We start from the raw sequence: 23,560 nt of genomic DNA on the forward strand, positions 1-23,560 counted from the left end.
TCAGAGAGAGCATGGCCTTGCTTCTCTCTGCATCACCAGTTCCCACAGCCCTCCACACAACAGCCCCATGTTGCCCATTTTGAACTTTGTATAAATGGAATCACACTGTATGCATGCTTTTGTGATTCTTGTACCCACATTATGTTTGTAAGATTCATCTGTCTTGTGCGGTGCAGCTGGCTGTAATTGATTCATTTTCTTTGCCAAGGAGCATTGTGTTGTGTGCAGATAGATGATGTACGAATTCTTTCTGTGATGGGTGCTTGGGTTGTTTCCAGTAGAGGCTATTGTGGACAGTGCTGCCCCGCATCTTTTTTGCAGACAGATTTGCTCTCATATTATCCAGGGAGAGGAAGACTGAAGGAAGAAAGGAACTCTCAGAGAAGAGGCAGCCAGGCCCCAGCCTGTGGGGTGCGAAAGACACCTTGGTCTTTCAATTTCCCCAGCACTCTATACTCAAAGCCTGTCAAGGCCAAGGACATAGTCAACCATATAGGCATTTTCAATATTTTATTGTAAAACAGAGCTGAAGTGACAGGAAGTAGGGATCTTTGCAGCCAACATATACAGCACTCATTCGCTGAGTACCTGCCGAGCCAGGCTAGGTGCTGGGCCCTGTATATACGAGTCTTTTTTTCTGCTCTGAAGAGCTCCCAGCCTGGTGGGGGAGACAGACAGAGGCACAGTCATCTTTCATACACGTCTCCAAGTGCCAGAAACTCTACAATGTCAAGGAGCAATTCTTTCCTTCAGCAGAGGAGGAAGGAACCCCTAGGAGCCACATTTGCTCGGAGCCTTAGGAGCTGAGAAACTTCTGATAGAAGGTAAAGTACTGCAGGTAGCTGTAAAAAATCTGGAGTGGAGATGGAGCTCGGAGGCTGGGCAGCAGTGCCTGGACAGAGGAGTCCAGATTATGGAAGTGTTTTAAAAGGAAAAAAAAAAAATTGTGGGGCCAACATAGTACCATAACTTTTAATTTTTACAAATTGGGACATCACAAAAAAGAAGAAAAAAATGGGAAAGCTACCATTTACTTTCACCATCATTTCACAAATGCAGGACTATTTTAAGTCCCCAGCCTCTCCCAAAAGAACATAATCTCCAAATGAAGTGCTCTCCTTCACGTGGACTAAAAAAGAAATCAGGAAATCCTTAATTTTCATTCTCCACAAACTCTTAAAAACCTTCCTCACGGACTGGCATTTGTTTGTAAAACAGGATGTGGGAGCCACTTGGTGGGATTCATCAAGGGGCCTGATGTATCTGGGGCATGGGAATGTGGAATGAGGGAGGAGGAGGCAGTGGGGAGAGGAAAGCAGGCTGGGCAGGTGGTCGGGGTTTGATCCCGAATGCAGAGGCGACACGGAAGGGCTTTGCGCAGGGGCTGCTGTGCTCTGATTCACACACTAGAAAGACCATTCTGGAGGCAGCATGGAGGCTGGTCAGTTGAAGAGGAGGCAGAGTCCTGTGACCAGGTTCTTGTGACTCCTTCTGAGGATCCACCCCTCAATGGCTTGTCCTCAGTGCCCCCATAGTCGGGAGCCCTGGGGCAGGGGGACTGGCAGTCCCTGCAGTCCTTGCCATGCCAGAATGGGAACAGGCAGGCCTGGGCAGTACTACTCATCCTCCTGGAAGTAGAATTTGGTGACCATGACACCCTTGTCAGGCATATTGGTGAGACTGACGGGCTGGTCTGCTTCCATTGCTGTGCAGAGGAACCAGCCCGGACAGGCGGCAGACTCGAAACTGGTGGTGGGGCCGCTGTCTGAGCGGACGAAGGCGAAGCGCTTGTCCTGTTTTCTGTTCTTGCTCAGGTCAGTGATGTTAACTGCCTGGAAATCAAAAGATGGGTAGATGAGAGCTGAGGCCTAGGAAGTCCTGTGCTGCCTCCCTCTCCACTCCACACCATGACATGGCCCTCTGGACAGCCCAGAGTTAGTACAGGGGAAATGCTGTACCCTAAAAGCCCCCAGGGGCTCCTGTCTGCCACTCTGTGGGACTCTGGGACCCAGGTTTATTTATTCATTTATTTATATTCCCCAGACAGAGTCTTGCTCTGTCCCCCAGGCTGGAGTGCAGTAGTGCAATCTCAGCTCACTGCAACCTCCACCTCCTTGGTTCGATTCTCCTGCCTCAGCCTCCTGAGTAGCTGGGATTACAGGCATGGACCACCACACTCATCTAATGTTTTGTATTTTTAGTAGAGACAGGGTTTCACCATGTTGGCCAGGCTGGTCTCAAACTCCTGACCTCGTGATCTGCCCACCTCGGCCTCTCAAAGTGCTGGGATTACAGGCGTGAGCCACCGCACCTGGCCTGGTCCAGGTTTCTTAGGACAGCAAAGACACAAAGAGGCTGTCCCACTGTCACACCTTGATTTTGGGAAATCTGGCCACTCTGGCCTCGGACCAGTAAGTCTCATAAATACACAGCACCATCAGCAGAAGCCAAGGCCTGTAGAGCTGGTGTTCTGTCAGGGTTTGAGCTCTGAGGAGATGAGGTGGTGGTGTGTTCCATGCAATGTCCTAGCCATCCCCACTCCTCACAGAACAGGCAGTCACCCTCCAGAACAGTGTCCCTGTCTACTGGTAAGGGATGTGATAGTGCCACAGTATGGCCACTCACATTGAGGTTAAGGTTGCATCCAGCAAGCCCCTGAGACAAAGCCATGTTTTCCCAGGGCTGGGAAACCCACTAACATTACATGAGATCAAGGAGCACAGGGCTCTGGGTGGGGCACCAACTAATCAATGTGAGTCGATAAGTATTGGAAGAGAAAGGTCCTGAGGATGGGCTTTGCTAGAAGAGGGCAGGTCCGAATGGGTTGGTGGCCTTTGAGCAAGGGAGTAGCACACAGAGATTCGGGTCCTGTGGGAGACCGTTAGAGTGGTGGGCCCCAGTGCCTGTGCCTCCTGGTGTCCACATTCCTATGCAGTCCCCTCTCACAAGGGGCTAGACTTAGCCACGTGAGTGGCTTTGGCCAATAGGATGATGTAAGCAGAAGTTATAATAAGCACCTGCATGTTGAGACTTGTCTTTTTGGAATAATCCCTTTTGAAGTCAGCCGCCATGCTGTAAGGAAGCTCAAGCTGACTCTTAAACACTGAGAGATCACAGGGAAAGAGAGCCTGGAGAATGAGGGACCATCTCAGATGCCCAGCGCAAGCCGGGCACTCTGCTGAATGCAACTGCCAAAGTGAGCCCAGTGTGTTCCACCACGTAGAACAGAACTAACTACCCAGCTAATCCTGTTCAAGCCGTAGAATCGTAAGAACAAATTTTGGTTTTTCAAGCCACTGGGTTTTGGGGTGATTTGATATCCAAAACAGGTTTTTACCTCCAGCTGGAGTCTGGTCTCATCACCAGACTTGACACAGGACAGGCACATCTTCCCTCCATGGATTCCCAAGAACAGAGCATGGGGCTCAATGGGTACCACATCTATCTTTTCTGGGGAAGAGCAGAGGGGAGGGTCAGGTTAATAGAAGAGGAGGCAACAATAATGAAGAGACCCTGGGTATTCTTCTGTCTCCCCTGGTCCCACAAAACTGAAATCCCAAGGTCAGAAAGGCAGAGAGGTCTCATCTTCCTGGTCTGCATCTAAACAGAAGATTAAACCAAGCACACTATCCAGTTACTCCTAGAGGCCTGAGTCTCCTGGATGTTGTTCCACGTGATTTCCATCTTTCCCTCACTTTCCCCAGGATGCCCGTGCTCCAGGTCAATAGGTGTGTTGCTGAGGGGCAGGGAAAATGGCGCAAGGCCATGAGTGGGGCTCCACAGCAGCCTGGGGGTCTCTGAACCTCCTCTTTCCCTAAAAGGCCTCCATGCTCTCATGTAGCAACAAAAATCTCAGCCTCCTTGTGCTTCAGTGTGTTCATTAGGAGAACTACCAGGACAGGAAAGGTGGGTCTCACCCACTTTCAGAGTGAGGCAGGGGAGACAGAACGAGGGCATAGGGAAGGTGGGAAGGTGGAGGTAATACCATCCTACAACACCAAACAGGGGAGTGAAAACATCCTAGAAGGCTGGAACTAAAAGAATCGCACATCCCGTCATCCAACTGACATCATCCTACTGAAGGGAAAGCTGAGGAACAGAGTGGGTGAAGCTTCTTCAAGTTCATCCATCTTGTTTAATACATGGGCCAGAATATGGCTGAGTATGGTGTCCAGGAATAAGAGACATAGCCCAGCCTTATACATGGTGGATTAATTTGGGATTGAGTTAGGGTTTGAACAACATAGGAACATGGAGGCTTAATAGGCACTGGAGGAAGGGAACTGTCAACCTTGCCTTCTGGTATTTGTCCTTCCCAGCTGTGGCCCTGGGACCGCTGTGCCTATAGTCACTGACCCCTGACCTAGACTCTACCACTCCATGCCCTCTTCAGGCTGCCCTCATACGTGCCCTTTAGTAGCCAGGCCCTCCCAGCTTCAAACTTGAGTACAAAGACCCAATAAGGATTAGGACGTTGCACCTAGCGTTTGTGCAGGCAGGCCATGCTGCCGCAGACAGAGGGGCAAGGTGACCCAGCGCCCACACACATTGGCTTTCCTGGCAAGCGCTCACCTTCTAAATTGACATTTGGTCCTTGCAAGTATCCAGCCACTAGTTGGTTGTTCCTCAGGTAGAAGGTCTTCTGGTTAACATCCCAGATTCTGAAAAGGAAAAGGACTCAGCTGTAGTGCACAGCTGCCATGGGCCCGGCCTTGTGCTTAGCACCTTCCCGTGTCCCCCAGAACTTGTTAAATTTGCATCCAGCTCTTCCCGGGGTATGGTATATTAGTATACCCATGGCATGCATGGATGAGAAGACTGAGGCTGACACTGGTTTAGAGGCAGGCCCAACCCTCACAGCTGGTGAGCAGTGAGCCCACATTTGACTCCCCTCCTCACTTGCTTCCCATCTTAGATTCCCAGGGCAGGCACTTCTGTTTCAGCAAAGCACACTGCAGAGCAGCAACATCCAAACAAACTTTCTGGGATGCAAAAATGTTCTATAGCTGCACTGCCCAATAGGGTGGCTGCTAACCACGTGCGGCTGTTGAGCTCTTGCAATGTGGATAGTGTGACCAACGGTCTCGATTTTAAATTTTCTTCTCTTTTCATTCAATTAAGTATACATTTAAATAGCCACCTGAGACTAGTGGCTACCACAGCACCTAGTTAGAAGTTTCAAGAGACAGAACACCTTGCAGCTAACTCACTCTGAGCCTTAGACCAGGAAGGTCTGTCCCTAGAGCCTTTCCTCCATTAGCTGGTGACCTGCTCAGAGTCCTGCAGGAGCAGCTGCCCTTGGGAACAAGCAGGCTTCCTCCCTACCTCAGCCAGTGACTTGCTTCTGGGTCCCAATCCTTTCTTCTTGGTAAAAAGCCTCTCTGGTTGAGAGCAGGACTCAAAGCTGTGAGATGTAATAAACAGAGCCCCAGCCAGCATGTCCTGGGACCTGTGCCTCATATCCTCACCTGTGAAGTGTGGCTAACTCTACCCACCTCATCAGGTGCCTCTGAAGAGCCCACACGCTCAACGAGGGGTGGCCGGGCAAACCAAAGTGCTTTGCATATGGCAGCATTGGCCTGTTTGTGATTATCCTAGTTTCTAGATTTAGCCTCAATCTGGAGGGATTAGACATTGCCTGCTGGGGCCTCCAGGGGGATCTCCTGGAGCTTCTAGCTGATCAGAGCAGGCAGAGGCAACCTGGGGAAGCAGACAGTCCCCATATCTGGAAGGGAGAGACTTGTCACTCATATGCCCACAGAACCTGACTTGCAGCCTCAACCCAGACAAACATAAAGGTCAGATTGGGGGAGAAGTCACCCCAACATGATTTCACTGCTGGAATGTCACACGGCAGAGGGCATGTACAAGCAGTCCTGTCATTTCTGTCAGCATCACATCTTTACAATAGGGACGGTCTCACAAAGCCCTGATTCCATTTTCAAATCACAATGATTTTCAGGCATTTTACAATGCACAGAATCCTGTTATGCTATTATCTGTGCATTTAACTTTCACAACAACCCGGTAAGGCACACAAGGAATTATCGTGAATCTCATGTCACAGATGTCACAGGTGGGGAAACCAAGGCCCCTGGAGAGTGGGACCCTCTGACGTGTCAGCCCAGACAGGCATTGCTCGTATCAGTCTGGGCCTTCAGGCTGCGCCCTGGTGCCCCTCTCTGCTTCTCTGTCAGCACATTCAGCTGGGCCTGAATCGCAGCCGCACTCCTTGGCATGCATCTATTACTCACTGGGTTGCTGAGTCTCTGGGAAAGTAAGAGAGCCCTCCGGTCGTACCATCTACATCTGCGATATTTTGAAATACAAGTCCTGAAGCCCATGCACGTAACAGCCTCTTTCCTGAATAATGGACATCCTCTCTAGCCCAAACCCAGTTCTCAGGACCTGTGGGGCCTGGCAGCCCCCAGCAGCTGTGATATATTTCCAGTCTCCAGCTAATCCACCCTCACCTCCTCCTCCTTGGGGTAGCCTTACCTGAAGGCTTGCATCTTGCTGGGTTTTCTCCCAGAGGGCCGGCCGACCGTCTCTGAATGGAACAGGAAGAGGAGGAGACAGATTAGGTGACTGCCGAGGCCCCTGCAGATTTCCATTCTGTGACTGCAGCAAGACAGTGGACTGCCATTGCGGGCCCAGAGTTGCGGTTTATAAAGAAATAGTCACTCACCCAAGCTAGGCGTCTGCCACCCTGCCCCACTCTGAGAAGCGGAAATACCCTCCTCACATTTCCAAAAAGAGAAACCCTTGCTGTTGTCACTTTCAACCCCGCTAAGTGTCGCAATGGAGTGTTGTAACTGATTCCCTCCCCTTTTTCCCCTGTGCAATTTCCCCAAAATTGAGATTTCTATTTCCCCTTCATTGAGTTCCTGGGAAGAAGAGCACAATGGAAACCAAACTCCCTACTGTGCCTGACAGGTACCCGGAGTCTGTTTGTTGACTTTTTAAAAAACAGATTTGAGCAGAAAGGCCCTTTTTTCATAATAAAATGAAAGGGCTCCCTGCACATGGGACAGTCTCATGTCACTTTGTGTTCTTTGAAGGATGGACAGCCTTGGACTCCAGACCATAGATTGGCGAACATTCTGTAAAGGACGAGAGAGTAAATATTTTAGGTTCTGTGGGCCACGATTACTCAGCTCAGCTGTCTGTTTCACAAAAGGACATTGGCAATCCATAAATCAACAAGCCTAGCTGTGTTCCAATACAACTGTATTTGCAAAAGCAGGGGATGGACCGGATTTGGCCTGCATCTGCTGACCCCTGATGTAAAGTGAGTCCTTCTGAGAGGTGCTTTAAAATCAACTATTTTCCCACTATCTTACGTCTTTAAAGTTATGGTCTTGGGATGATGACATAAACTCAGCATTTGGACAGGAATGGGTCTAACTTCAACCTCTGCCACTTGCCATGTGCCACCCGTGTGACCTCGAACAAATCATTTCATTAGTTGAGCCTCTGTTTCTTCACTCTCAGAATGAGGGTGATCGTGTCTTTTTCACAGATGGATGGAAGGAAGGAAGGGAAAGAGGGAGGGAGGGAGAGAGGAAGCAAGTGTAGGGAGGAAGAGGAGAACTTCTCGCCCATAATGGGTTCTGATACACATTAACTTCCTTCCTTACAATATTCTAGACAGGAAAAAGGTAAGCATGCTCCTATTTTATGGGTAGAAAAAGTTGAAGAGAATTTCTGCATGATCTACGGGATGGACAGTGCTGGCGCAGAAGTATAGGTTGCAGTGTTTTAGAGCTGGACAGGAGCTTGGCAATCATCCTGTCCCAACCTGGCATTATTTTCAAGAAGACTCAGAAAAGACTCAGACAAAAAAAAAGCGATCTGTCCAAGGTCACACAGCTTGCCGATGGCAAAGGTATGCAGAGAAATCCAGGTCTTCTGACCTCCAGCTCCGGGCACTTGATTATTAACAAATGCTTCAGAAACTTTAAACTCTAACATTTAACACACTTTGGGAAGTGGCAAATAAGTAGGCAGGTTAATATACATCACCTCCTTCAGCTAGTCCTCACAAAAACAAACAAATGAACTAACAAAATGTCTCCTCGGCCCTCAAAGGGAGACACTATTTCTCAAACATGTTTCAAAAAGAATGGGTGGGCTGGGCACGGTGGCTCACGCCTATAATCCCAGCACTTTGGAAGGACGAGGTCGGTGGATCACCTGAGGTCAGGAGTTCAAGACCAACCTGGCCAACATGGTGAAACTCCATCTCTACTAAAAATGCAAAAAGTAGCAGGGGGTGGTGGCGTGCACCTGCAATCCCATCTACTCGGGAGGCTGAGGCAGGAGAATCACTTGAACCCAGGAGGTGGAGGTTGCAGTGAGCCAAGATCATGCCATTGCACTCCAACAACATGATCCTAGGTAACAGAGTAAGACTCCATCTCCAAAACAAGAGCAAAAACAAAAAGTATGAGTGACTCACTCAAGGTCATGCAGCTTATGAGGACAGTACAAGAATACAGACAAAATGTCAAAATGTTTACTACTACAGCAGTTGATCTTGATGAGTCTGACTGTTTTCAACCAACAAATCAGAATCTTTCTCTCAACCAACAAATCTTCCAACCAACAAATCAGAATCAAACACTTTGTGTCCAAAGAGTTAATCCTGCAAAGGTGGAAGGCTATGAATGAATTTCCCAAAGGTTTAAAGAATGCATCCTTCAGAGGAAATAGAACATTTCTGCAAAATTGTGTCAACTCCCTGGGTGATGGGTTTTTTAGGCAAAATGGCATGTCTGTGTTCCTGTACGGTCCTCACAAGCTGTGTGATCTTGAGTGAGTCACCCATCCTTTTTGACACATGTTCGAGAAATAGTGTCTAACTTTGAGGGCCAAAGAAGCATTTTGTTTGTTCATCTGATTGTTTTTGTGAGGACTAGCTGAAGGAGGTGATGTACATGAACCTGTCTACTTATTTGCCACTTCCAGAGTGTGTTGAATATTAGGGTTGAAAATTTCCGAAGCATTTGTCAATCATCAAGTGTATCACTTTAGCATCACACCCTCTGAAAGAGAAGGCAGCTAGCACCTGACTGGGATAGGTTCTCTCCTATCTGTCTTTCGTCAGTCCTCTGGAATTGGAAAGCCGTAATTCTCTCAAAAAATGTCCTTACAGATTGCAGAAGAGAAGTGGCTTGCCAAGGTATGGTGGAGAGTTCCATCCTGGCCACTGCCCTCAGACGGCACCTCAAGTAAAAGCCCCACCCACAGTGTGGCTCCTAGGTAAATGTTCCTCTGACCCCAGTCTGAATTCAGAGAAAGAGTATTCTCCTGGAGAAAAGATGCTCGGGGCTCCTGTAACCTCCTTGCTCTGTGTCGTTTCCCCACTCTGTCCTGAGAAGTGGCCCAGCCTGCCCTTTCTTGATATGCAGAGGGTGAGGATGGGGGTGGTCCCTGGGGCAGGAGTTATGGAGTCTAGGTCTGAATCCCCCTGTGTGATTTCCGAGCTGGGCCACCCCCACACAATGTACAGAGACTGGCTTGGTCTCAGTTTCATTATCTGATAGAGCTAATAATAGAAGCCACGTCATCGGTTACTATACAGATTGAATGAAATGCTGCACATGATGAATCATGCCTTGACCCTGGCACTTGGGGAATACTCACACCGTGGCTTTTGTGTATGTTTCTTTACCCCAGGTAAAGTGGGAGAGATCAGGCCCAGTGAACGTCCCAGTCCCTTGCTCCGGCCGTGCACTCCCAGCCTTCCTGCTCTTTATCCTGACCCATCCTCCTTTCCCAGTCCAGTCTCCAGCCTGCTCTGACTCCAAAGGAGGGGGCTGTCAATCACTGTGGCTTAGGGAGAGGAAGAAAGGGGACAGGGGAAGCTCTCTCCCTCTTCCTCACGCTTCTGGCCACAAGTCCACTCTTGGTTTCATGTTATCTCACACAAACAGTTAGCGTCCTTATGATTTCTGCCCACAGGAAATCTCTGACTAATCTTATTCTCGGTTCTGGGTCCTCAGCACCCCCCCAGTTCTGCTTCCTAGATGAAGCTTTAAGACCACAGCACATAAAGGACTATGCCTTCCCAGTCAGCACCCACAGCTTTCATCGGAGTTCCTGGTCATCACAATTGTATCTAGTGCCTTCTATGTACTGAGCCCTGTGCTACCAAACACTAGAGACAACAGGAGCATCTAAGCCCCATGTAAAGGGGTTTTGGTGAAGCAGAGAGATAGGGAAACCAGGTTGTCCATGTCTTAGGAGGGACACTGCACTGCTGCAAGGAGACACATCTTGTGTTGATGCTTGTAAAGCATTTAGCACAGCCACCCATGTGGGAAGTGTTCAATAGGTGTTGGCTATTTCTCAACACTGGTTAATTGCATCTTTCAGTTCTAGGATTTCCATTTGGTTCCTTTTTTGTGTAGTTGTTAGTTCTCTGCCAAAAATTCCAATCTTGTGCTTTAAATCTTTGAGTATATTCTCCATAGTTCTTTCAAAGTCTGCCCCGATTCAAATCCATGATTTGAATCCCTGCTGGATCTCCATTTATTGCCTGTTTCTCCCTGATGCACAGGTCTTCTTGCATGTGCCTCATTCCTTTTTAATGACTGCTGAATACTATATATTAAACACTGTAGAGGTCATTCAAGGCTCTGGATGATTGTTATCTGTACCCTGAGATGGTTCACTTTTGCTGCCGCTGGACAGGTCAGGTAGGCCAGGAGCCTTTCAAAGCAGGTAACCTCTACCCTAGCAGGACTTGAGATCATTCAGAGGAGGGCTTCAGTACCTGTGAAGGCTGACCCAGATTTCCAAATTGGGTGGGGATTACCTACCTTGTAGGTAGGATATAAGGTACAAATTTTATCTCCCCCACCAAGTTCCGTGAATGCTCAAAATCTCAGCTGAAGTTTTTGAAACCAGCACATGTGCCCAAGAGTAAGGGGCGCCAGTGCTGGGCTCCACCTCACTGGGCTCAGACAGTTCCTTACAGCCTTGGCCATTCTCTGATGCCTCCAAAGAGATCTTTTGGAAATATGTTTTGTCTAGCTTTTCTAGTTATTCATAGCAGTAGAGGTGGTCATAAACAACCTAGGCCAGAGGTATCTGATGTAATCTACTGTTTTTGGTTTGTTTGTTTGTTTGTTTTTTGAGATGGAGTTTCATTCTTGTTGCCCAGGCTGGAGTGCAATGGAGCAATCTCAGCTCCCTGCAACCTCCACCTCCCGGGTTCAAGCAATTCTCCTGCCTCAACCTCCCACATAGCTGGGATTACAGGCATGTGCCACCATCCCCCCGCTAATTTGTATTTTTAGTGGAGACAGGGATTCACCACGTTGGTCATGCTGGTCTCGAACTCCTGACCTCAGGTGATCCACCTATCTTGGCCTCCCAAAGTGCTGGGATTACGGGCATGAGCCACTGTGCCCGACCCATAATCTACTTTTTAAAAATCTTATTATTCAGGACGGCTGGAGTTTGAGTGGCATTTAGAGGTAGGGGTAGGAAAAGTGATTTGAAAAGTTGGGTGAAGTCCAGACAAGCAATGGCCTTTAATGCCACCCCAGTGAGCTGGAAACTTACCTTTTAAAAAACTTAATAAGAGGGTAATGTTGTCAGGTGTATTTTATTAAGATCATGTTGGAGACAGTGGACAGATGGATTAAATTTGGATGGGGTCATTGACCCCGAAGGCAGAGCAGTGGTACGCTGGTAAATGTTTAACAATTGAATCTCCAAGAAAAGTTTCCATTTGCCAATTTCCATGACATAATACGCCTACCACGGATAATTTCAAGCTACTGACGTGATATCACTGAATGGGGAGCTGGGGAGACATATACACAATTGGATCCTGTGGGCTGCAGCACCCCAGAGAGGCAGGAAGATTCAGCCCTTCTAAAGGGAAATTGTCTCCACATTTCTTAGCTCCAACTTCCCTCCTCCTCAGCCCAAATGGCTCACCCCACAAGTTTCACCCCCTCCTTGCAGAAAACAATCCTTACTGACAAATCCAGTTTGTCGGGAAGCTTTAACAAATTTCAGTACAAACATTTTCATCTGGACCTCCTGGAGCTGCATTTGTGTCACCCAAGCACTATTTGTGAAATGTTGGCGTCCAGCTTTGGGTGGACAGATGTGCACCCTGCCTTGTAATGACTTCATCTCACATTTAGTGGTTTCAGCCACCACTTGAATCCTGAGTGTCACAGGACACACCACACAATATAAGCAATATTGTTTTCCAAACTTTGTAAATTTTTGCTAAGATAATGCTGCAAAGACTCCAGTTGCTCTTTTCGAGTCATAGGTAAAAACTTTAGTACAAAGAAGAGAAAGAAGCACAAGAAATACAAACCCCCAGGGTATAATTTGATGTCTTCTTTTTGTTAGTCCCCACTGACCCAATCCTGCCAAGTAACCAAGTTAATTTTAACCAAATCCGTCAACTTATTAGAAGCTCCCTAAGGCAGCAGGACAGGTTTGGAGACATCTGTCTGCCTGAGTACCTCTACTCTCCAAGCTGCAGCCCCCAGGCTTGCTGCTATCAGAGTGAGCACCTCTTCTCTCCTGGATGATGAAGAGGATCAGGACATGGTATATAAGCCAACTGTTATCTACAGGAAGCTACTCTCCTCTTGAATCTAGATGGTTAACTTCATGTGAATCCTTTCTGAGGTTCAGAACCTTCCAAGATGATTTTTGCCCCAGCAGTTTATGGATTAGCTATGGATCTGCCCTGAAAGTCATTACTTATGTAGTTATCTTGTGTTTTCAGAGGTACATGTTTGCTCTTGCCTTCTTGGCTTTGATGATTAGTTTTATAATCCCCCTGCAGGCAGGAGGAAATGGAGAAGAACAGACACCATGGGGAAGGGGACAACTGTGTTGCTTAGTTGTTGTATTTTAGGCTCTGTGTTACACTTTCACACAGATCTCCTTTTGTCTACATAACAGCTGTGCAACGTGGACAGACATACTGACACCCACTTTTAAAATGAGTACAAATTCATTGTCACTTTACAGAAGAACTCAAGGTTCAGGCTACTCTGTCTATGGAGTGGCCATTCTTTTATTCCTTTACTTTCTTAATAAACTTGCTTTCACTTTGGAAAAAAAAAAAAAAAAAAAGAAGAAGAAGAAGAAGAACTCAAGGCTTAAAAAGATTAACTCACTTGCTCCAGATCCTGGACAGGCCAGGATTGAAACCCAGTTTTGTTATTTCTTCCCAAACTGCAGTCCTGCTAAAGAGGCCGCTGAGTTTTTTCTCTCTGCTTCATTGCATGGTTAACAGAAGCAAGAATTACATTTGTTCCTATGGTGTTTCTTTTGGGCTGAACTCCCATCTCATAGAGTAACTATTTAGTTCATAATTGCTTGAAAATTCAGGGAAGATTTTTGGTAATAGAAAGAAATGATTCTAAAACCTTACACAGGTTACAGGGAAAGCTCTTTACCTGGTAAAGTGGACTAGAGTGACAATTATCTTGGTTTGTCTAGGACTTTCTTGACTTTATTACTGAAAGTTCTACACCTTGGCAAATCCCTCAGTCCCTGAAAAACTCAGATAATTGGGTTATTCTAAATTATCAACCCTTAAAGGGCACTGGCACCTCTGGTGGCTGCTGCTGCAAATTGCAGGCACAATTAATGATTGCAATTGTACCCTGCCAGTGTAGTCTGTTTTTATTAGCAGAGATGTGATCCATTTTATTAGACAACAGATAGATAGATAGATAGATAGATAGATAGATAGATAGATAGATACATACATACATACATACATACATACATACATACATACAGCAATCACATAGGAGTATTCAAAAACCTTAGTGAGTCTGCCACTTGGGAAAATAAACCATAGCAGATATATTAGTAACCAATCATTTTCATTCTGATTAATTATTCATTAAAACATTCATCTTTAATTTCCTTCAACTACATAATCAAGATATTGTTCATCTCTAGTAGCCTAAAATTGTTTTCAGACTTGGATCCTAAAAAGGATTTACCCTTTTAGTCAGCATTGTCTTCACCTTCTCCTCTTCCTCCACCTCCTTCTTCATACAAGTCAGCTGTGAGAGAAGTGGTGGGACCCCATTGTGTGGAGAGAAAGCAGAGGTCCAGAGAAACGAATGACTAGTCCAAGGTAACACAAAGTGTATGCACATGGTTCCATCTCTATCCTTTACCCTCTGTGCTCACCCTTCCAGTTTCCAGTCAGGGTATGAATCCCCTCAACTTTTCTCTTCTTGGCACCCTGTTCTGTGCTTGGCAAACATTGATACCTCCCATATTCCTGGCCTTACTTAGATGGAGAATGTGGTTCCTCTGCCCAGGGAACATGGTGTCTTCACTAAGCTTATTGCACTTGTTTCCCGAATTCAATCCAATTCAAGTTCACACACATTTATTTAGCACCTATTGTGTGTCAGTTCAAAATATTTTGGGATGAACCAGTTTTAAGCACAGAGATTTATTTCTTCACAATGTATCACTATCTGGTTCTAAGAGTGGTTCCAGCATCCTACTTTACATATTTGAAAAACACATAAGACGATGGGCTAACATTGTAGTACAACCCACCAGGGACCATTGTACCCACTGGGGGACAGGGGAGGATCTGCTGCCCCCAGAATAACTGCTTGTGGTTGACAAAGCAATTCCCCTCTCCATGATTTCGTTAAGTCTCTGTGCCCCCATAGCATAGTGTAGTGGTTTGAAGACAGACTGTCTGCAGTCAACCCACCTCCTCCTCTTATACTAGCTGTCTGGCCGTGGGCAAATTACCTAATCTCTCTATATCCATTTCCTCTTCTGAAAATGTGAGCAATAATAGTCCTTCCTCATAGGGTTATTGAGAGGATTTAGTGGGATAACCCATGTAAAGAGCTCAGCATGGCGCCTAGCTTGTAATGTGTCTATGACACATTAAGAGCTAACACTTCCATTGTGCTTATTATAAGCTAAGAGTTGTTCAGCTTCCTCTAGACCTCCTCTTAATACCCAGAAAGGAGAGTAAGGAAAGTAAGATCCAGAAAGGAGAATGGCCTGCTCATTAGAGGCCTATTTTATTTTATTTTATTTATCTTTATTTATCTATTTTTTTTAAGACAGAGTGTTTCTCTCTGTTGCCCAGACTGAAGTGGAGTGGTGTGATCTCCGTTCACTGCAACCTCCGCCTCCCGAGTTCCAACAATTCTCCTGCCTCAGCCACCCAAGTAGCTGAGACTGCAGGTATGCACCACCACGCCCAGCTAATTTTTGTATTTTTAATAGAGATAGGGGTTTCACCACATTGACCAGGCAGGTCTCGAACTCTTGACCTCAAGTGATCCACCCACTTTGGCCTCCCAAAGTGCTGGGATTACAGACATGAGCCACTGCGCCCAGACTCGGGGGCCTATTTTAAATTAGAAACTTAAAATTAGAGTCTACAGACCAATGATCCTGAGTGGTTTTTCCTTTGTGCCACACAAATCCTAACCAGAGGTTGCAAACTGGGAGCTTATAATTTAAATATTTTATCTGCTTGCTTTATTGTCTTATTTAATCAGAATACTATACGCAACGAAATCAGAATATCTGACCCTTCTGGAAAAGTGAGAAGTTCTGGCCACCTGGGCCTGCATTCTCTTGTGACAGCTATCTGGTGGAACTGACTAGTGCCAAGTCCTTAATTCTCCACAGTCCCCACCCTTCCCTGTCAATCAACCCTCAGACCTTGTGGCTCAGTGCCACATTCTATTAGTATTTCTCATTGAGTTCACACTGTTCTTTCTCTCATTTAACAGAGCTATTTCACCAATTTCCCTATTCTATCAACAGTTGAAAATGACTCCCACACTCCAAGGACTGTATGACTTTTGTCACAGCAGTTACCCCTCTCTGTTCACCTGCTGCTCCAGCAGGCACTAGGCTTGCAGCCCCTGCCTCAGAGTGCCTGCACGGTCTCCCACGGATGCCTCCCTGTGCCCAGGTCCCCCAGACAGGCCTGGAGCCCCATGCGCTTGACATTTTCCTGGACGCTTGTTCACCAGAGCCTGAAAGCATTTGGTAAACACCAATCGTAGATATTTTCCTCTCTCATTTCTCAGGTGGAAAAATAAGAGTGGAAGGAGCTTACCTAAAGCCATGGGGAGGCCTGATAGGACAGGAGGTCTTCCGAGGTCTTCCAGACTCTAACTCTAGACTGAGCTGCTGCCCATAAAGGAGCATCCAGGCAGTACCTGGGCCACAGCCCCTCCCAGGGTGGAGCTGCTCCTCCTTCCAGAACACATCAGAGAATGCAAGGAGGAGCCCAGCCTCTCCTCCCACATACTCGCAAAGGGCTGGCCAGCATGAGGACATGGGCCGGCTGATGGCTGACGTGATGCCAAGCAGGCCCCGTTTCCAGGAGAGTGACTCAGGCAGGCAGAAACCAAACTGGTTCTTATCTGCGTAAGATGAGAGGTCACATGCAGAGAACTGAGCTGGGCCTTCATGCTTACCCCAACCCCAACTGCCGCCAGCTCATGCATGTGTGCACACATTCATTCAAAACACACGTGTTGGCTTAATCCTGTGTGCCGGGCACTCTTCCAGGCATTGGGAACAAGCCAGACAAGGTCCCCAACGCCCTAACGAAGGAAAACAGACAAGAAACGAGTTAACAAATAAAATAACTTCATAGGGCATATTGCCATAGGGAAAAATCAAAAGCAGGATATGCTTTTGAGGGACCTAGAAAGGGGTGGCTATTTTAGGGAAAGTGGTCACGGAAGACTTCTCTGAGAGGGTGACATAGGAGCAGAGACCTGAGCAATGTCAAGGAAGGGGAAGAATATTCCAGGTGGAGGGAACAGCAAGAGCAAAGGCCTTGTTTCAGCACCACGTGGAAGCCATGTCTTAGGGAATAACAGGGTCCATCCCCGCTTCCAGTTACCCCCATGCCCTATACCTGGCCTCTGCTATGACATTGTCCACAAGGCCAGATACTCTCCTCCGCCTTCTCTAGAAGCACCTGATGTTCTGAACACTTCTCCTCCCTTTTGCCATTGAGAATGAACCTGCTGTAGCTTCATGTCTCTTCATTCTGCCATCAGGGAGCAGACAACTGACAAATGCTTAAAGCCATCCAAGTTGATGGGGAGCAGTGGTAAGAGACCCCTGGGTAGGATGCAGTCCTGGGTCTAGTCCCCAGGTCTGCAGCCAACCAGTGGTGTGTTTTGGGGGCGAACACCACTTCTGCCCTTCAGACTTCATTTTGACAGCTGCAAAATGGACCTGATGCTCCCTGCCCTATCTTAGACTTCGGGCTCACCGGAAGGATGAACGAAACACAAACTATAAAATGCTCTGTAAATCACATGCATTTACACAGGCCCTTGCTTCAGGTAATGCCTTCATATGCAGATGAAAGAGAGAGGAAGAAACAGACCAGCCTACTGGCTGCCACCAATCCCACCACCTTCAACCTGTCCCTTCTGACAGGGAAGAACACTCTCATTTGCAGAAGGGCTCATAATTCATAAACTTCTCAACAGGGATCTGGTAAGGGCCTTCAATTTCCTCTAACCCTGCAGACCTGGACTCATTCCCAGGGTCTCGTCATTCAACTCACAGGGCCTGAATGGGTCTGGGAGGTACAGGGAGTCGGCCACAGGAAAGCCCCCACCCCCCACCCCGCCTGGGTGCTCCCGACCACAGGGACTTCCCATGGGGCCTTCACTTCCTGCTCTCTTCCGCCTTGGCTCACCAAGATGTAATGCCAAGGTGTGTAAGGCTTGGCTGGAAATTTTTGAAGCAGCTTTTGTAGAGAAATTCCTGCTGGCCTAAAGAATCAGAAACTAGATCTGTAAACCTGGAAACTTTGTAAATGTCAACTTTGTAAACCTAGGAATTTGGGTATTGGGGCAGCCTGGGAACCTACCAGGATAGCCTGTTGTGTCATCATGGTGTTGTACTTTTCTGTTATGACAACAGGAGGAGGACGCAGTAAGGTGGGCTCTGGTGGCCAGAGGTTCAAATCCCAGCCTCATGAACTATAGCTGTGGAATCCTGGGCCACATCTATAAAATGAGGGTAAGACTCTTGGCCACCTCACAAAGTGCTTGTGAGGACTGGGCTAACAACTGTAAAATGCTTGGCATGTGGTCAGCATTATTTAAGTACTAGTCATTACCATCAGAGGAAATAGATTGGATTTCTTCCCTGGGGAGCTAGGGGCCTGGCTGGTCCAGGGTCAGTCATAAGAGAGAAAACTAGGCTTCCAGTCAGGGCCAGGGGACTACAAGTCGATCAGCACGCAAGGCTGGGGATTCCCTGGTGGTCCCAACACTGGGCACATCCAGGGTAAAGGGACGATTTATGAGCATCTGTAGCACCCCAGTGCCTGGTCCACCCCAAAACTCTTCTTTGCAGGCCTGCCTCCCTCTACTCTAAGGCTATGAAGCTCTGAGGGATCAGTGGCTTAGCCTAGGGAACTCAGTGCATCTGAGAAGCCTGGAGCCCAACATCCCAGAGATGGAGAACACTGGGAGGAGCGAGAGAGCTGGCATTTGGGAACCTTGGAATTCCGAGTGACTGGGGACTCTTGATCATGGTGAGGGGGCTTCTGAAGAACCCTGAGGATCTGCAACCCCAATGATGGTGACTGGCCACTTGCTCCAGCACTAACCTGCCAGCCTGAGGCACAGGGAAGAAGGAGGTAGGGGAAGGGTAGAAGAAAAGGGAGGTGTCAGGAATGGAGGAGCAAGATATTGAGGTTTAATGTTATTAGAACCCCTCTCTTGAATTGAGACAGTCCCAGGCGAAGCCCTCTGGCAGGAGAGACTGCAAGGCTCCCAAAGAAAGTCCTACTATGGGAATGGAAATCTAGACCACACACTAGCAGGGGGGCCCTGGATGCTGGGAAGACTGGGAGCTTGAGTGGGTCCCTTCATTCCAGCCAGTGGACAGGGACATCCTGCTTCCTGCTAGCTTAGACACACGAGGTCAGAGCAAGGGATCTGAGGTTTGAAAATACGTGGGATCAGTTTTACAATTCTGATGACTGTAAACCCTTGAGTTGTTTTCCAACTTGTTTATCTACGACCGTAGTTGTTTATACACAGTCATAGATAAACCCTTAAGGTTTTGCAGAGTTCCTAAGAATCTGCTCAGCCTGGCTCCAGACTCAGCTTGTGAAACAACCCCCCTTGTTCTCTGAACTACAGCCACACCATCCTTTTGGTTTCTCAAATTCACCTCTTTCTCTCACCTCAGGACCTTGACACAGGCTCCACGGACTAGTTACCTATGAATGGATACGGAAATTGTGGTATCTATATACATACAATGGAATATTATTCAACCTTAAAAAAGAAGGAAATCCTAACATTTGTGACAACATGGATGGATCTGGAGGGAATTATGGATCTGGAGGAAGCTGAAGTCACCCTTAAGACTTCAGCTCAGACTCTGCATTTACGTGATCTTCCATATAATACCTGTCTCCCAGGGCAGGTCACAGCAAGCACCATGTCTATTTTGTTTACTATTATATGTCCAGCTCATAGCCCAGGATTTGGTCCAGAGAGAAATGAATGGGAAACCACCACTCATATTCTCGTTCTCTCTCTCTCTCTGTCTCTCTCTCTCTCTCACACACACACACACACACACACACACGCACACACACACACAGACTCATACATCACCATAAATTAATGAGACCCCCGATCATAACTTTGTAAATGGTCACACATTGAAACTTACAAGTTCACATCAATTGTGGTCAAGATACACAGACTCTTCTTAACCTGTAATCCACTCTTCCGGGAGCTACCTCCATCACCACCACCACAAGTCACAGAGCCAACGGATTACGCATGTACCTGACCTTGTCCCCAGGCCATGGCTCACTGCACTTATGGTGGGCAGCTGCCTCAAACTAAGCCAGCACCAGGAATAAGAAACTGGGACTAGAGTTCACAGGGGCCAGGCAGTGGGTAACTGCTCTCAAACTGAGCACTCCTGAATCCATAAGCCTTAGGGTGGTCACCTTCTGCAGGTGCACAGAGAAGCAGAGAAGACCATTCTGCTGAGAGGGAAGAACAAAGCAAACAGATAGAGGCAGGAATGATAACATTATGGCCTTTAATAGAGAGACAATTACTACTGCCTTAACTTCTCATAACTTTCCTACTCCTAGTTACTGCCTCTCACAATATCTGGCTGCATTTCCTGTCACTGTGTCATGTCTCACAAATTCCCCATTACCGCCAAAACCAGCTCAAGCGTGTCCACCTCCTGCAACCAAAGTCTTACTTAAATAATTCCGCAAGAGTCAACAAGCAACCCATAAGGGAACTGAGGAGTCAATACAAATGAAAACAGAGGGAACTAATCCAGTAAGGTACACATTGAAGAATCCTTGACTACATTGGCATGGTGCATCCACGGCCACAAAGCTCACAGACATGAGTCCGTTGGTTCAGTAATTTATGTGTGAGCCTTTGTCTGCCCAGCACCCAGTCTCATGTTGCTGAGCAGCTCCTCCTTTTCTCAGTCCAACCATTTTTAAACTACTTGATTGAGGTACAATTGACATATAAAAAGCTGTACATATTTAATATTTACATCTCAATGAGCTTGGGAATAAGTATACTCCCATGAAACCATCACTGCCATCAAGGCCATAAACATATCCGTCACCTTCCGATGTGTCCTCCTGCCCCTTAATTATTACCATTATTATTGCTATTGTTGGTAAGAACATACAACATAAGATATACCCTCTTAGCAATTTTAAGTATACAATATGGTATTGTTACTTACAGGTACTATGTGATATATTAATAGTAAACCTCCAGAACTTATTTATCTTGTATAACTGAAACTTTGTACCCTTTAACTATCACAGCTGCGTTTCCACTTTTCTCCTGCTCCTGACAACCAGTATTCTCTCTTCTTTAAACTTGACTATTTGAGATTCCACATGTAAGCAAGCTCTTGCAGGAAATGTCTTTTTATGTCTGTCTTATTTCACTCAGCATAATTCCCTCCAGATCCATCCATGTTGTCACAAATGTTAGGATTTCCTTCTTTTTTAAGGCTGAATAATATTCCAGTGTATATATGTATACCACAATTTCCTTATCCATTCATCCATCAGTTAACATTTAGGTTCTTTTCATATCTTGGCTACGTGAACGGTGTTGCAAACTCCAACCAGCTTACCCCATCCTCAGTTACAGTACATCGGGTACATGACCTAACTCAAACCGATACGAATCTTCCTGATATTATTCAAGCTGAAACTGAAGGAAGAGGTTCAGTTCCTCTTCCTCTCATGCTGCAAAACACAGGTGGTAGAGCTGTCAGTCAGCTAGATCAAGGTGGGGTTATGTCACTTGCAACAACAACCAACAACCACAACAAAAGAGTCCTTCCTAATATGTGTTTGCCTCATGAATATTTACTCCCAACCACTGTGTGCCAGGTACAGTATTAGATTCTGAGGATACAACGGTCAACAAGGTAGGTGTGTATGTGTCTTCATAGGATTCATAGTCTTCACACCTCCAGAAAACTACATCACCACATAATATACGCAACGATGAAGGAGGCACAGGGTTTTGTGGGAGAACAGAAGAGGAACACCCCACTCAAGCATGGGAGTGGGGTTAGAGGAGGAAGATGGAGGAAGAGGGAGGATGAGAAGGCCCAAAGTAAGAAAAAGCATGGGTGGGGAATTCAGGCAATTACAAGTCACAGAGCTAAACTGTAACGTCCAAAGGGAAAAGCAAGAGGAGCAGCCTACAGGGCGAGGGGGGCTCCGGCCTCCACACTCACATTCCTTCACCTTCTCAAGGGCCTCAGGCTTGGGGTATAGTTGGGGACTTGAGAACTTCCAGCAGGGGAGGCTTGGGGTGGCATATTTTTGGAAGCGGGGGAAGGGCTAGCAGCTATTCAATTTGCATTTTCCTCCTTACATTGTATACTTGTTTGGAGGAAGGGGAGTTGGAGAGCTGATTTTAATTATAGGGTCCTATTCCCAGAAAAACAACTCAAGTCAAAGAATATCTCTGTTGATTGTTGCATGTAACACGGTGGCTGGGCCCTCGGAAGCTCTGCCCCAAATGTTGGTCACTTAAGCTAGCTTCCTTTTCTGAGGCCAGGGGCTTTCACAGGGAAGGTAGAAGCATTCAGACCATGGGATTTTGCAGTGCGTCAGAATTCCTGGAGAGACTGGCTTACAAACCTCTCTGTGCTCAGTAACAGGAACGGGTGATCAACCTGTGGTCTCTTACAACGGATTGCAACATTGGCAAAAGGAGGCTGTGCCCAGGAACCAACAACCCAAAGTCTGGGGTTGCCTCAGACCTAAAGCTGTCTCAGATGGCTGAGTTTCAGGGCTAGGGCTAAGGCCATGAACTTACACCTCAGGAGGGCCTGTTTGTCTTGTTCTGTTGTAAAAACAGGGTGCACATCTAACCCAGACTGGCCTCTTTGCCCCTGCAATAAGGGGCCTGAATGATAGAGGATGGTTTTTGTGTATGCATACGAAGCCTAACACGCAATAGAGGTTATCATGTGAAGCATTTAATGGCTGGATCCTCACCTGTGTAAATGTAAAAGAAAGACTGAAGGGAAAGAACAGTTGAGCTGCAATGCAGTCATAATGAGAGCCTCAGTCCATTCACCAGGAGGTAGGGTGGCCCTGGCAAGAGAGCCAGGCCTTTATATACCCACATTGAGCAGTCATTGGATACAGGCTTCACCTGGGGAAAGAAAGTGACCTCTTGAGCTATGGGCCATTCTCATGGATGGGGTGGGGTTCGGAAACTAGGCAGTGTACTACAGTATCCATGCCATTATGTGAACTATCTCCTTGAATTTCCACAACAGTATTCAGAATATATTATTATTATCTTCATTTCACAGATGAATAAACTGAGGCACAGAGCTGTGTGACTGTGAGCCACTTGGCCACCATAGTGCCTTCTCCGTAAATAAACACTAGATATATAGTCAGGAAATGCCAGTTCAGCTAATCTTAACTTCTCATTTACCACACACTGTCCCCTAGACAAGTCTTTCAACCTTTTTGAGATTCAGTTTTCCCAGCTTTAAAATGAGGATTATAATGCTTGACCTACCTTTTACTTGTCTCATAGAATTGCTGCCAAGATCAATTCTAAACAAGCCTTTGTATATGAGTATACTTTGTGAACTGCAAATTCCTAGACAAATGTAAGAAAGAATGCTTATTACACATAAAAGGCAGTATGTAGTCAAACAGATGGCAGCATAGGACCTCTCCAAAACCTCTATCGATAATCAGGATGCTAAGCATTTTGGTTACTCCAACAGGCAGAGGCCAAATGCAAACACTTCCATTTGATAAATGGAGAGACAGAAGTATCAGGGAAGTTGGTAGGCGTAACTCAGCCCAGAAATTAGTTCTTGGGATCCATTTCCAACACGTGGACTTAGTATGGCTCTGATGACACAATGGAAACCAGAGGCAGCCTACCCAAGAGGATATGGACTCCCATAGTGGGATAGGAAGGAGTTAACATTTGTGAAACACCCACCTGTG

General features: G+C 46.8%; 1 protein-coding gene across 3 annotated transcripts; it reads right to left on the reverse strand.

The window, feature by feature from the left end:
• Positions 1-493: 493 nt before the first annotated feature.
• Positions 494-16,270, reverse strand: IL1RN (interleukin 1 receptor antagonist). 3 transcript variants are annotated; one of them, XM_011968005.1, is made up of 6 exons: positions 16,121-16,247; positions 14,007-14,069; positions 6,499-6,550; positions 4,573-4,661; positions 3,338-3,450; positions 494-1,832 (listed from the first exon to the last, which is right to left on the reverse strand). In XM_011968005.1, the coding sequence occupies exons 3-6, from the start codon at positions 6,510-6,512 to the stop codon at positions 1,617-1,619; spliced, it is 432 nt and encodes a 143-aa protein (XP_011823395.1). In that variant the 5' UTR covers positions 6,513-6,550; positions 14,007-14,069; positions 16,121-16,247; the 3' UTR covers positions 494-1,616. The 3 variants fall into 3 exon arrangements, with proteins under 3 accessions (XP_011823395.1, XP_011823394.1, XP_011823392.1); XM_011968004.1 differs by lacking the exon at positions 14,007-14,069 and having other exon boundaries at positions 16,121-16,270; XM_011968002.1 differs by lacking the exons at positions 14,007-14,069; positions 16,121-16,247 and having other exon boundaries at positions 6,499-6,672.
• Between the last annotated feature and the right edge of the window lie 7,290 nt (positions 16,271-23,560).

The sequence above is a fragment of the Mandrillus leucophaeus genome, unplaced genomic scaffold (assembly GCF_000951045.1).
Source record: "Mandrillus leucophaeus isolate KB7577 unplaced genomic scaffold, Mleu.le_1.0 Scaffold822, whole genome shotgun sequence".
Lineage (NCBI taxonomy): Eukaryota > Metazoa > Chordata > Mammalia > Primates > Cercopithecidae > Mandrillus > Mandrillus leucophaeus.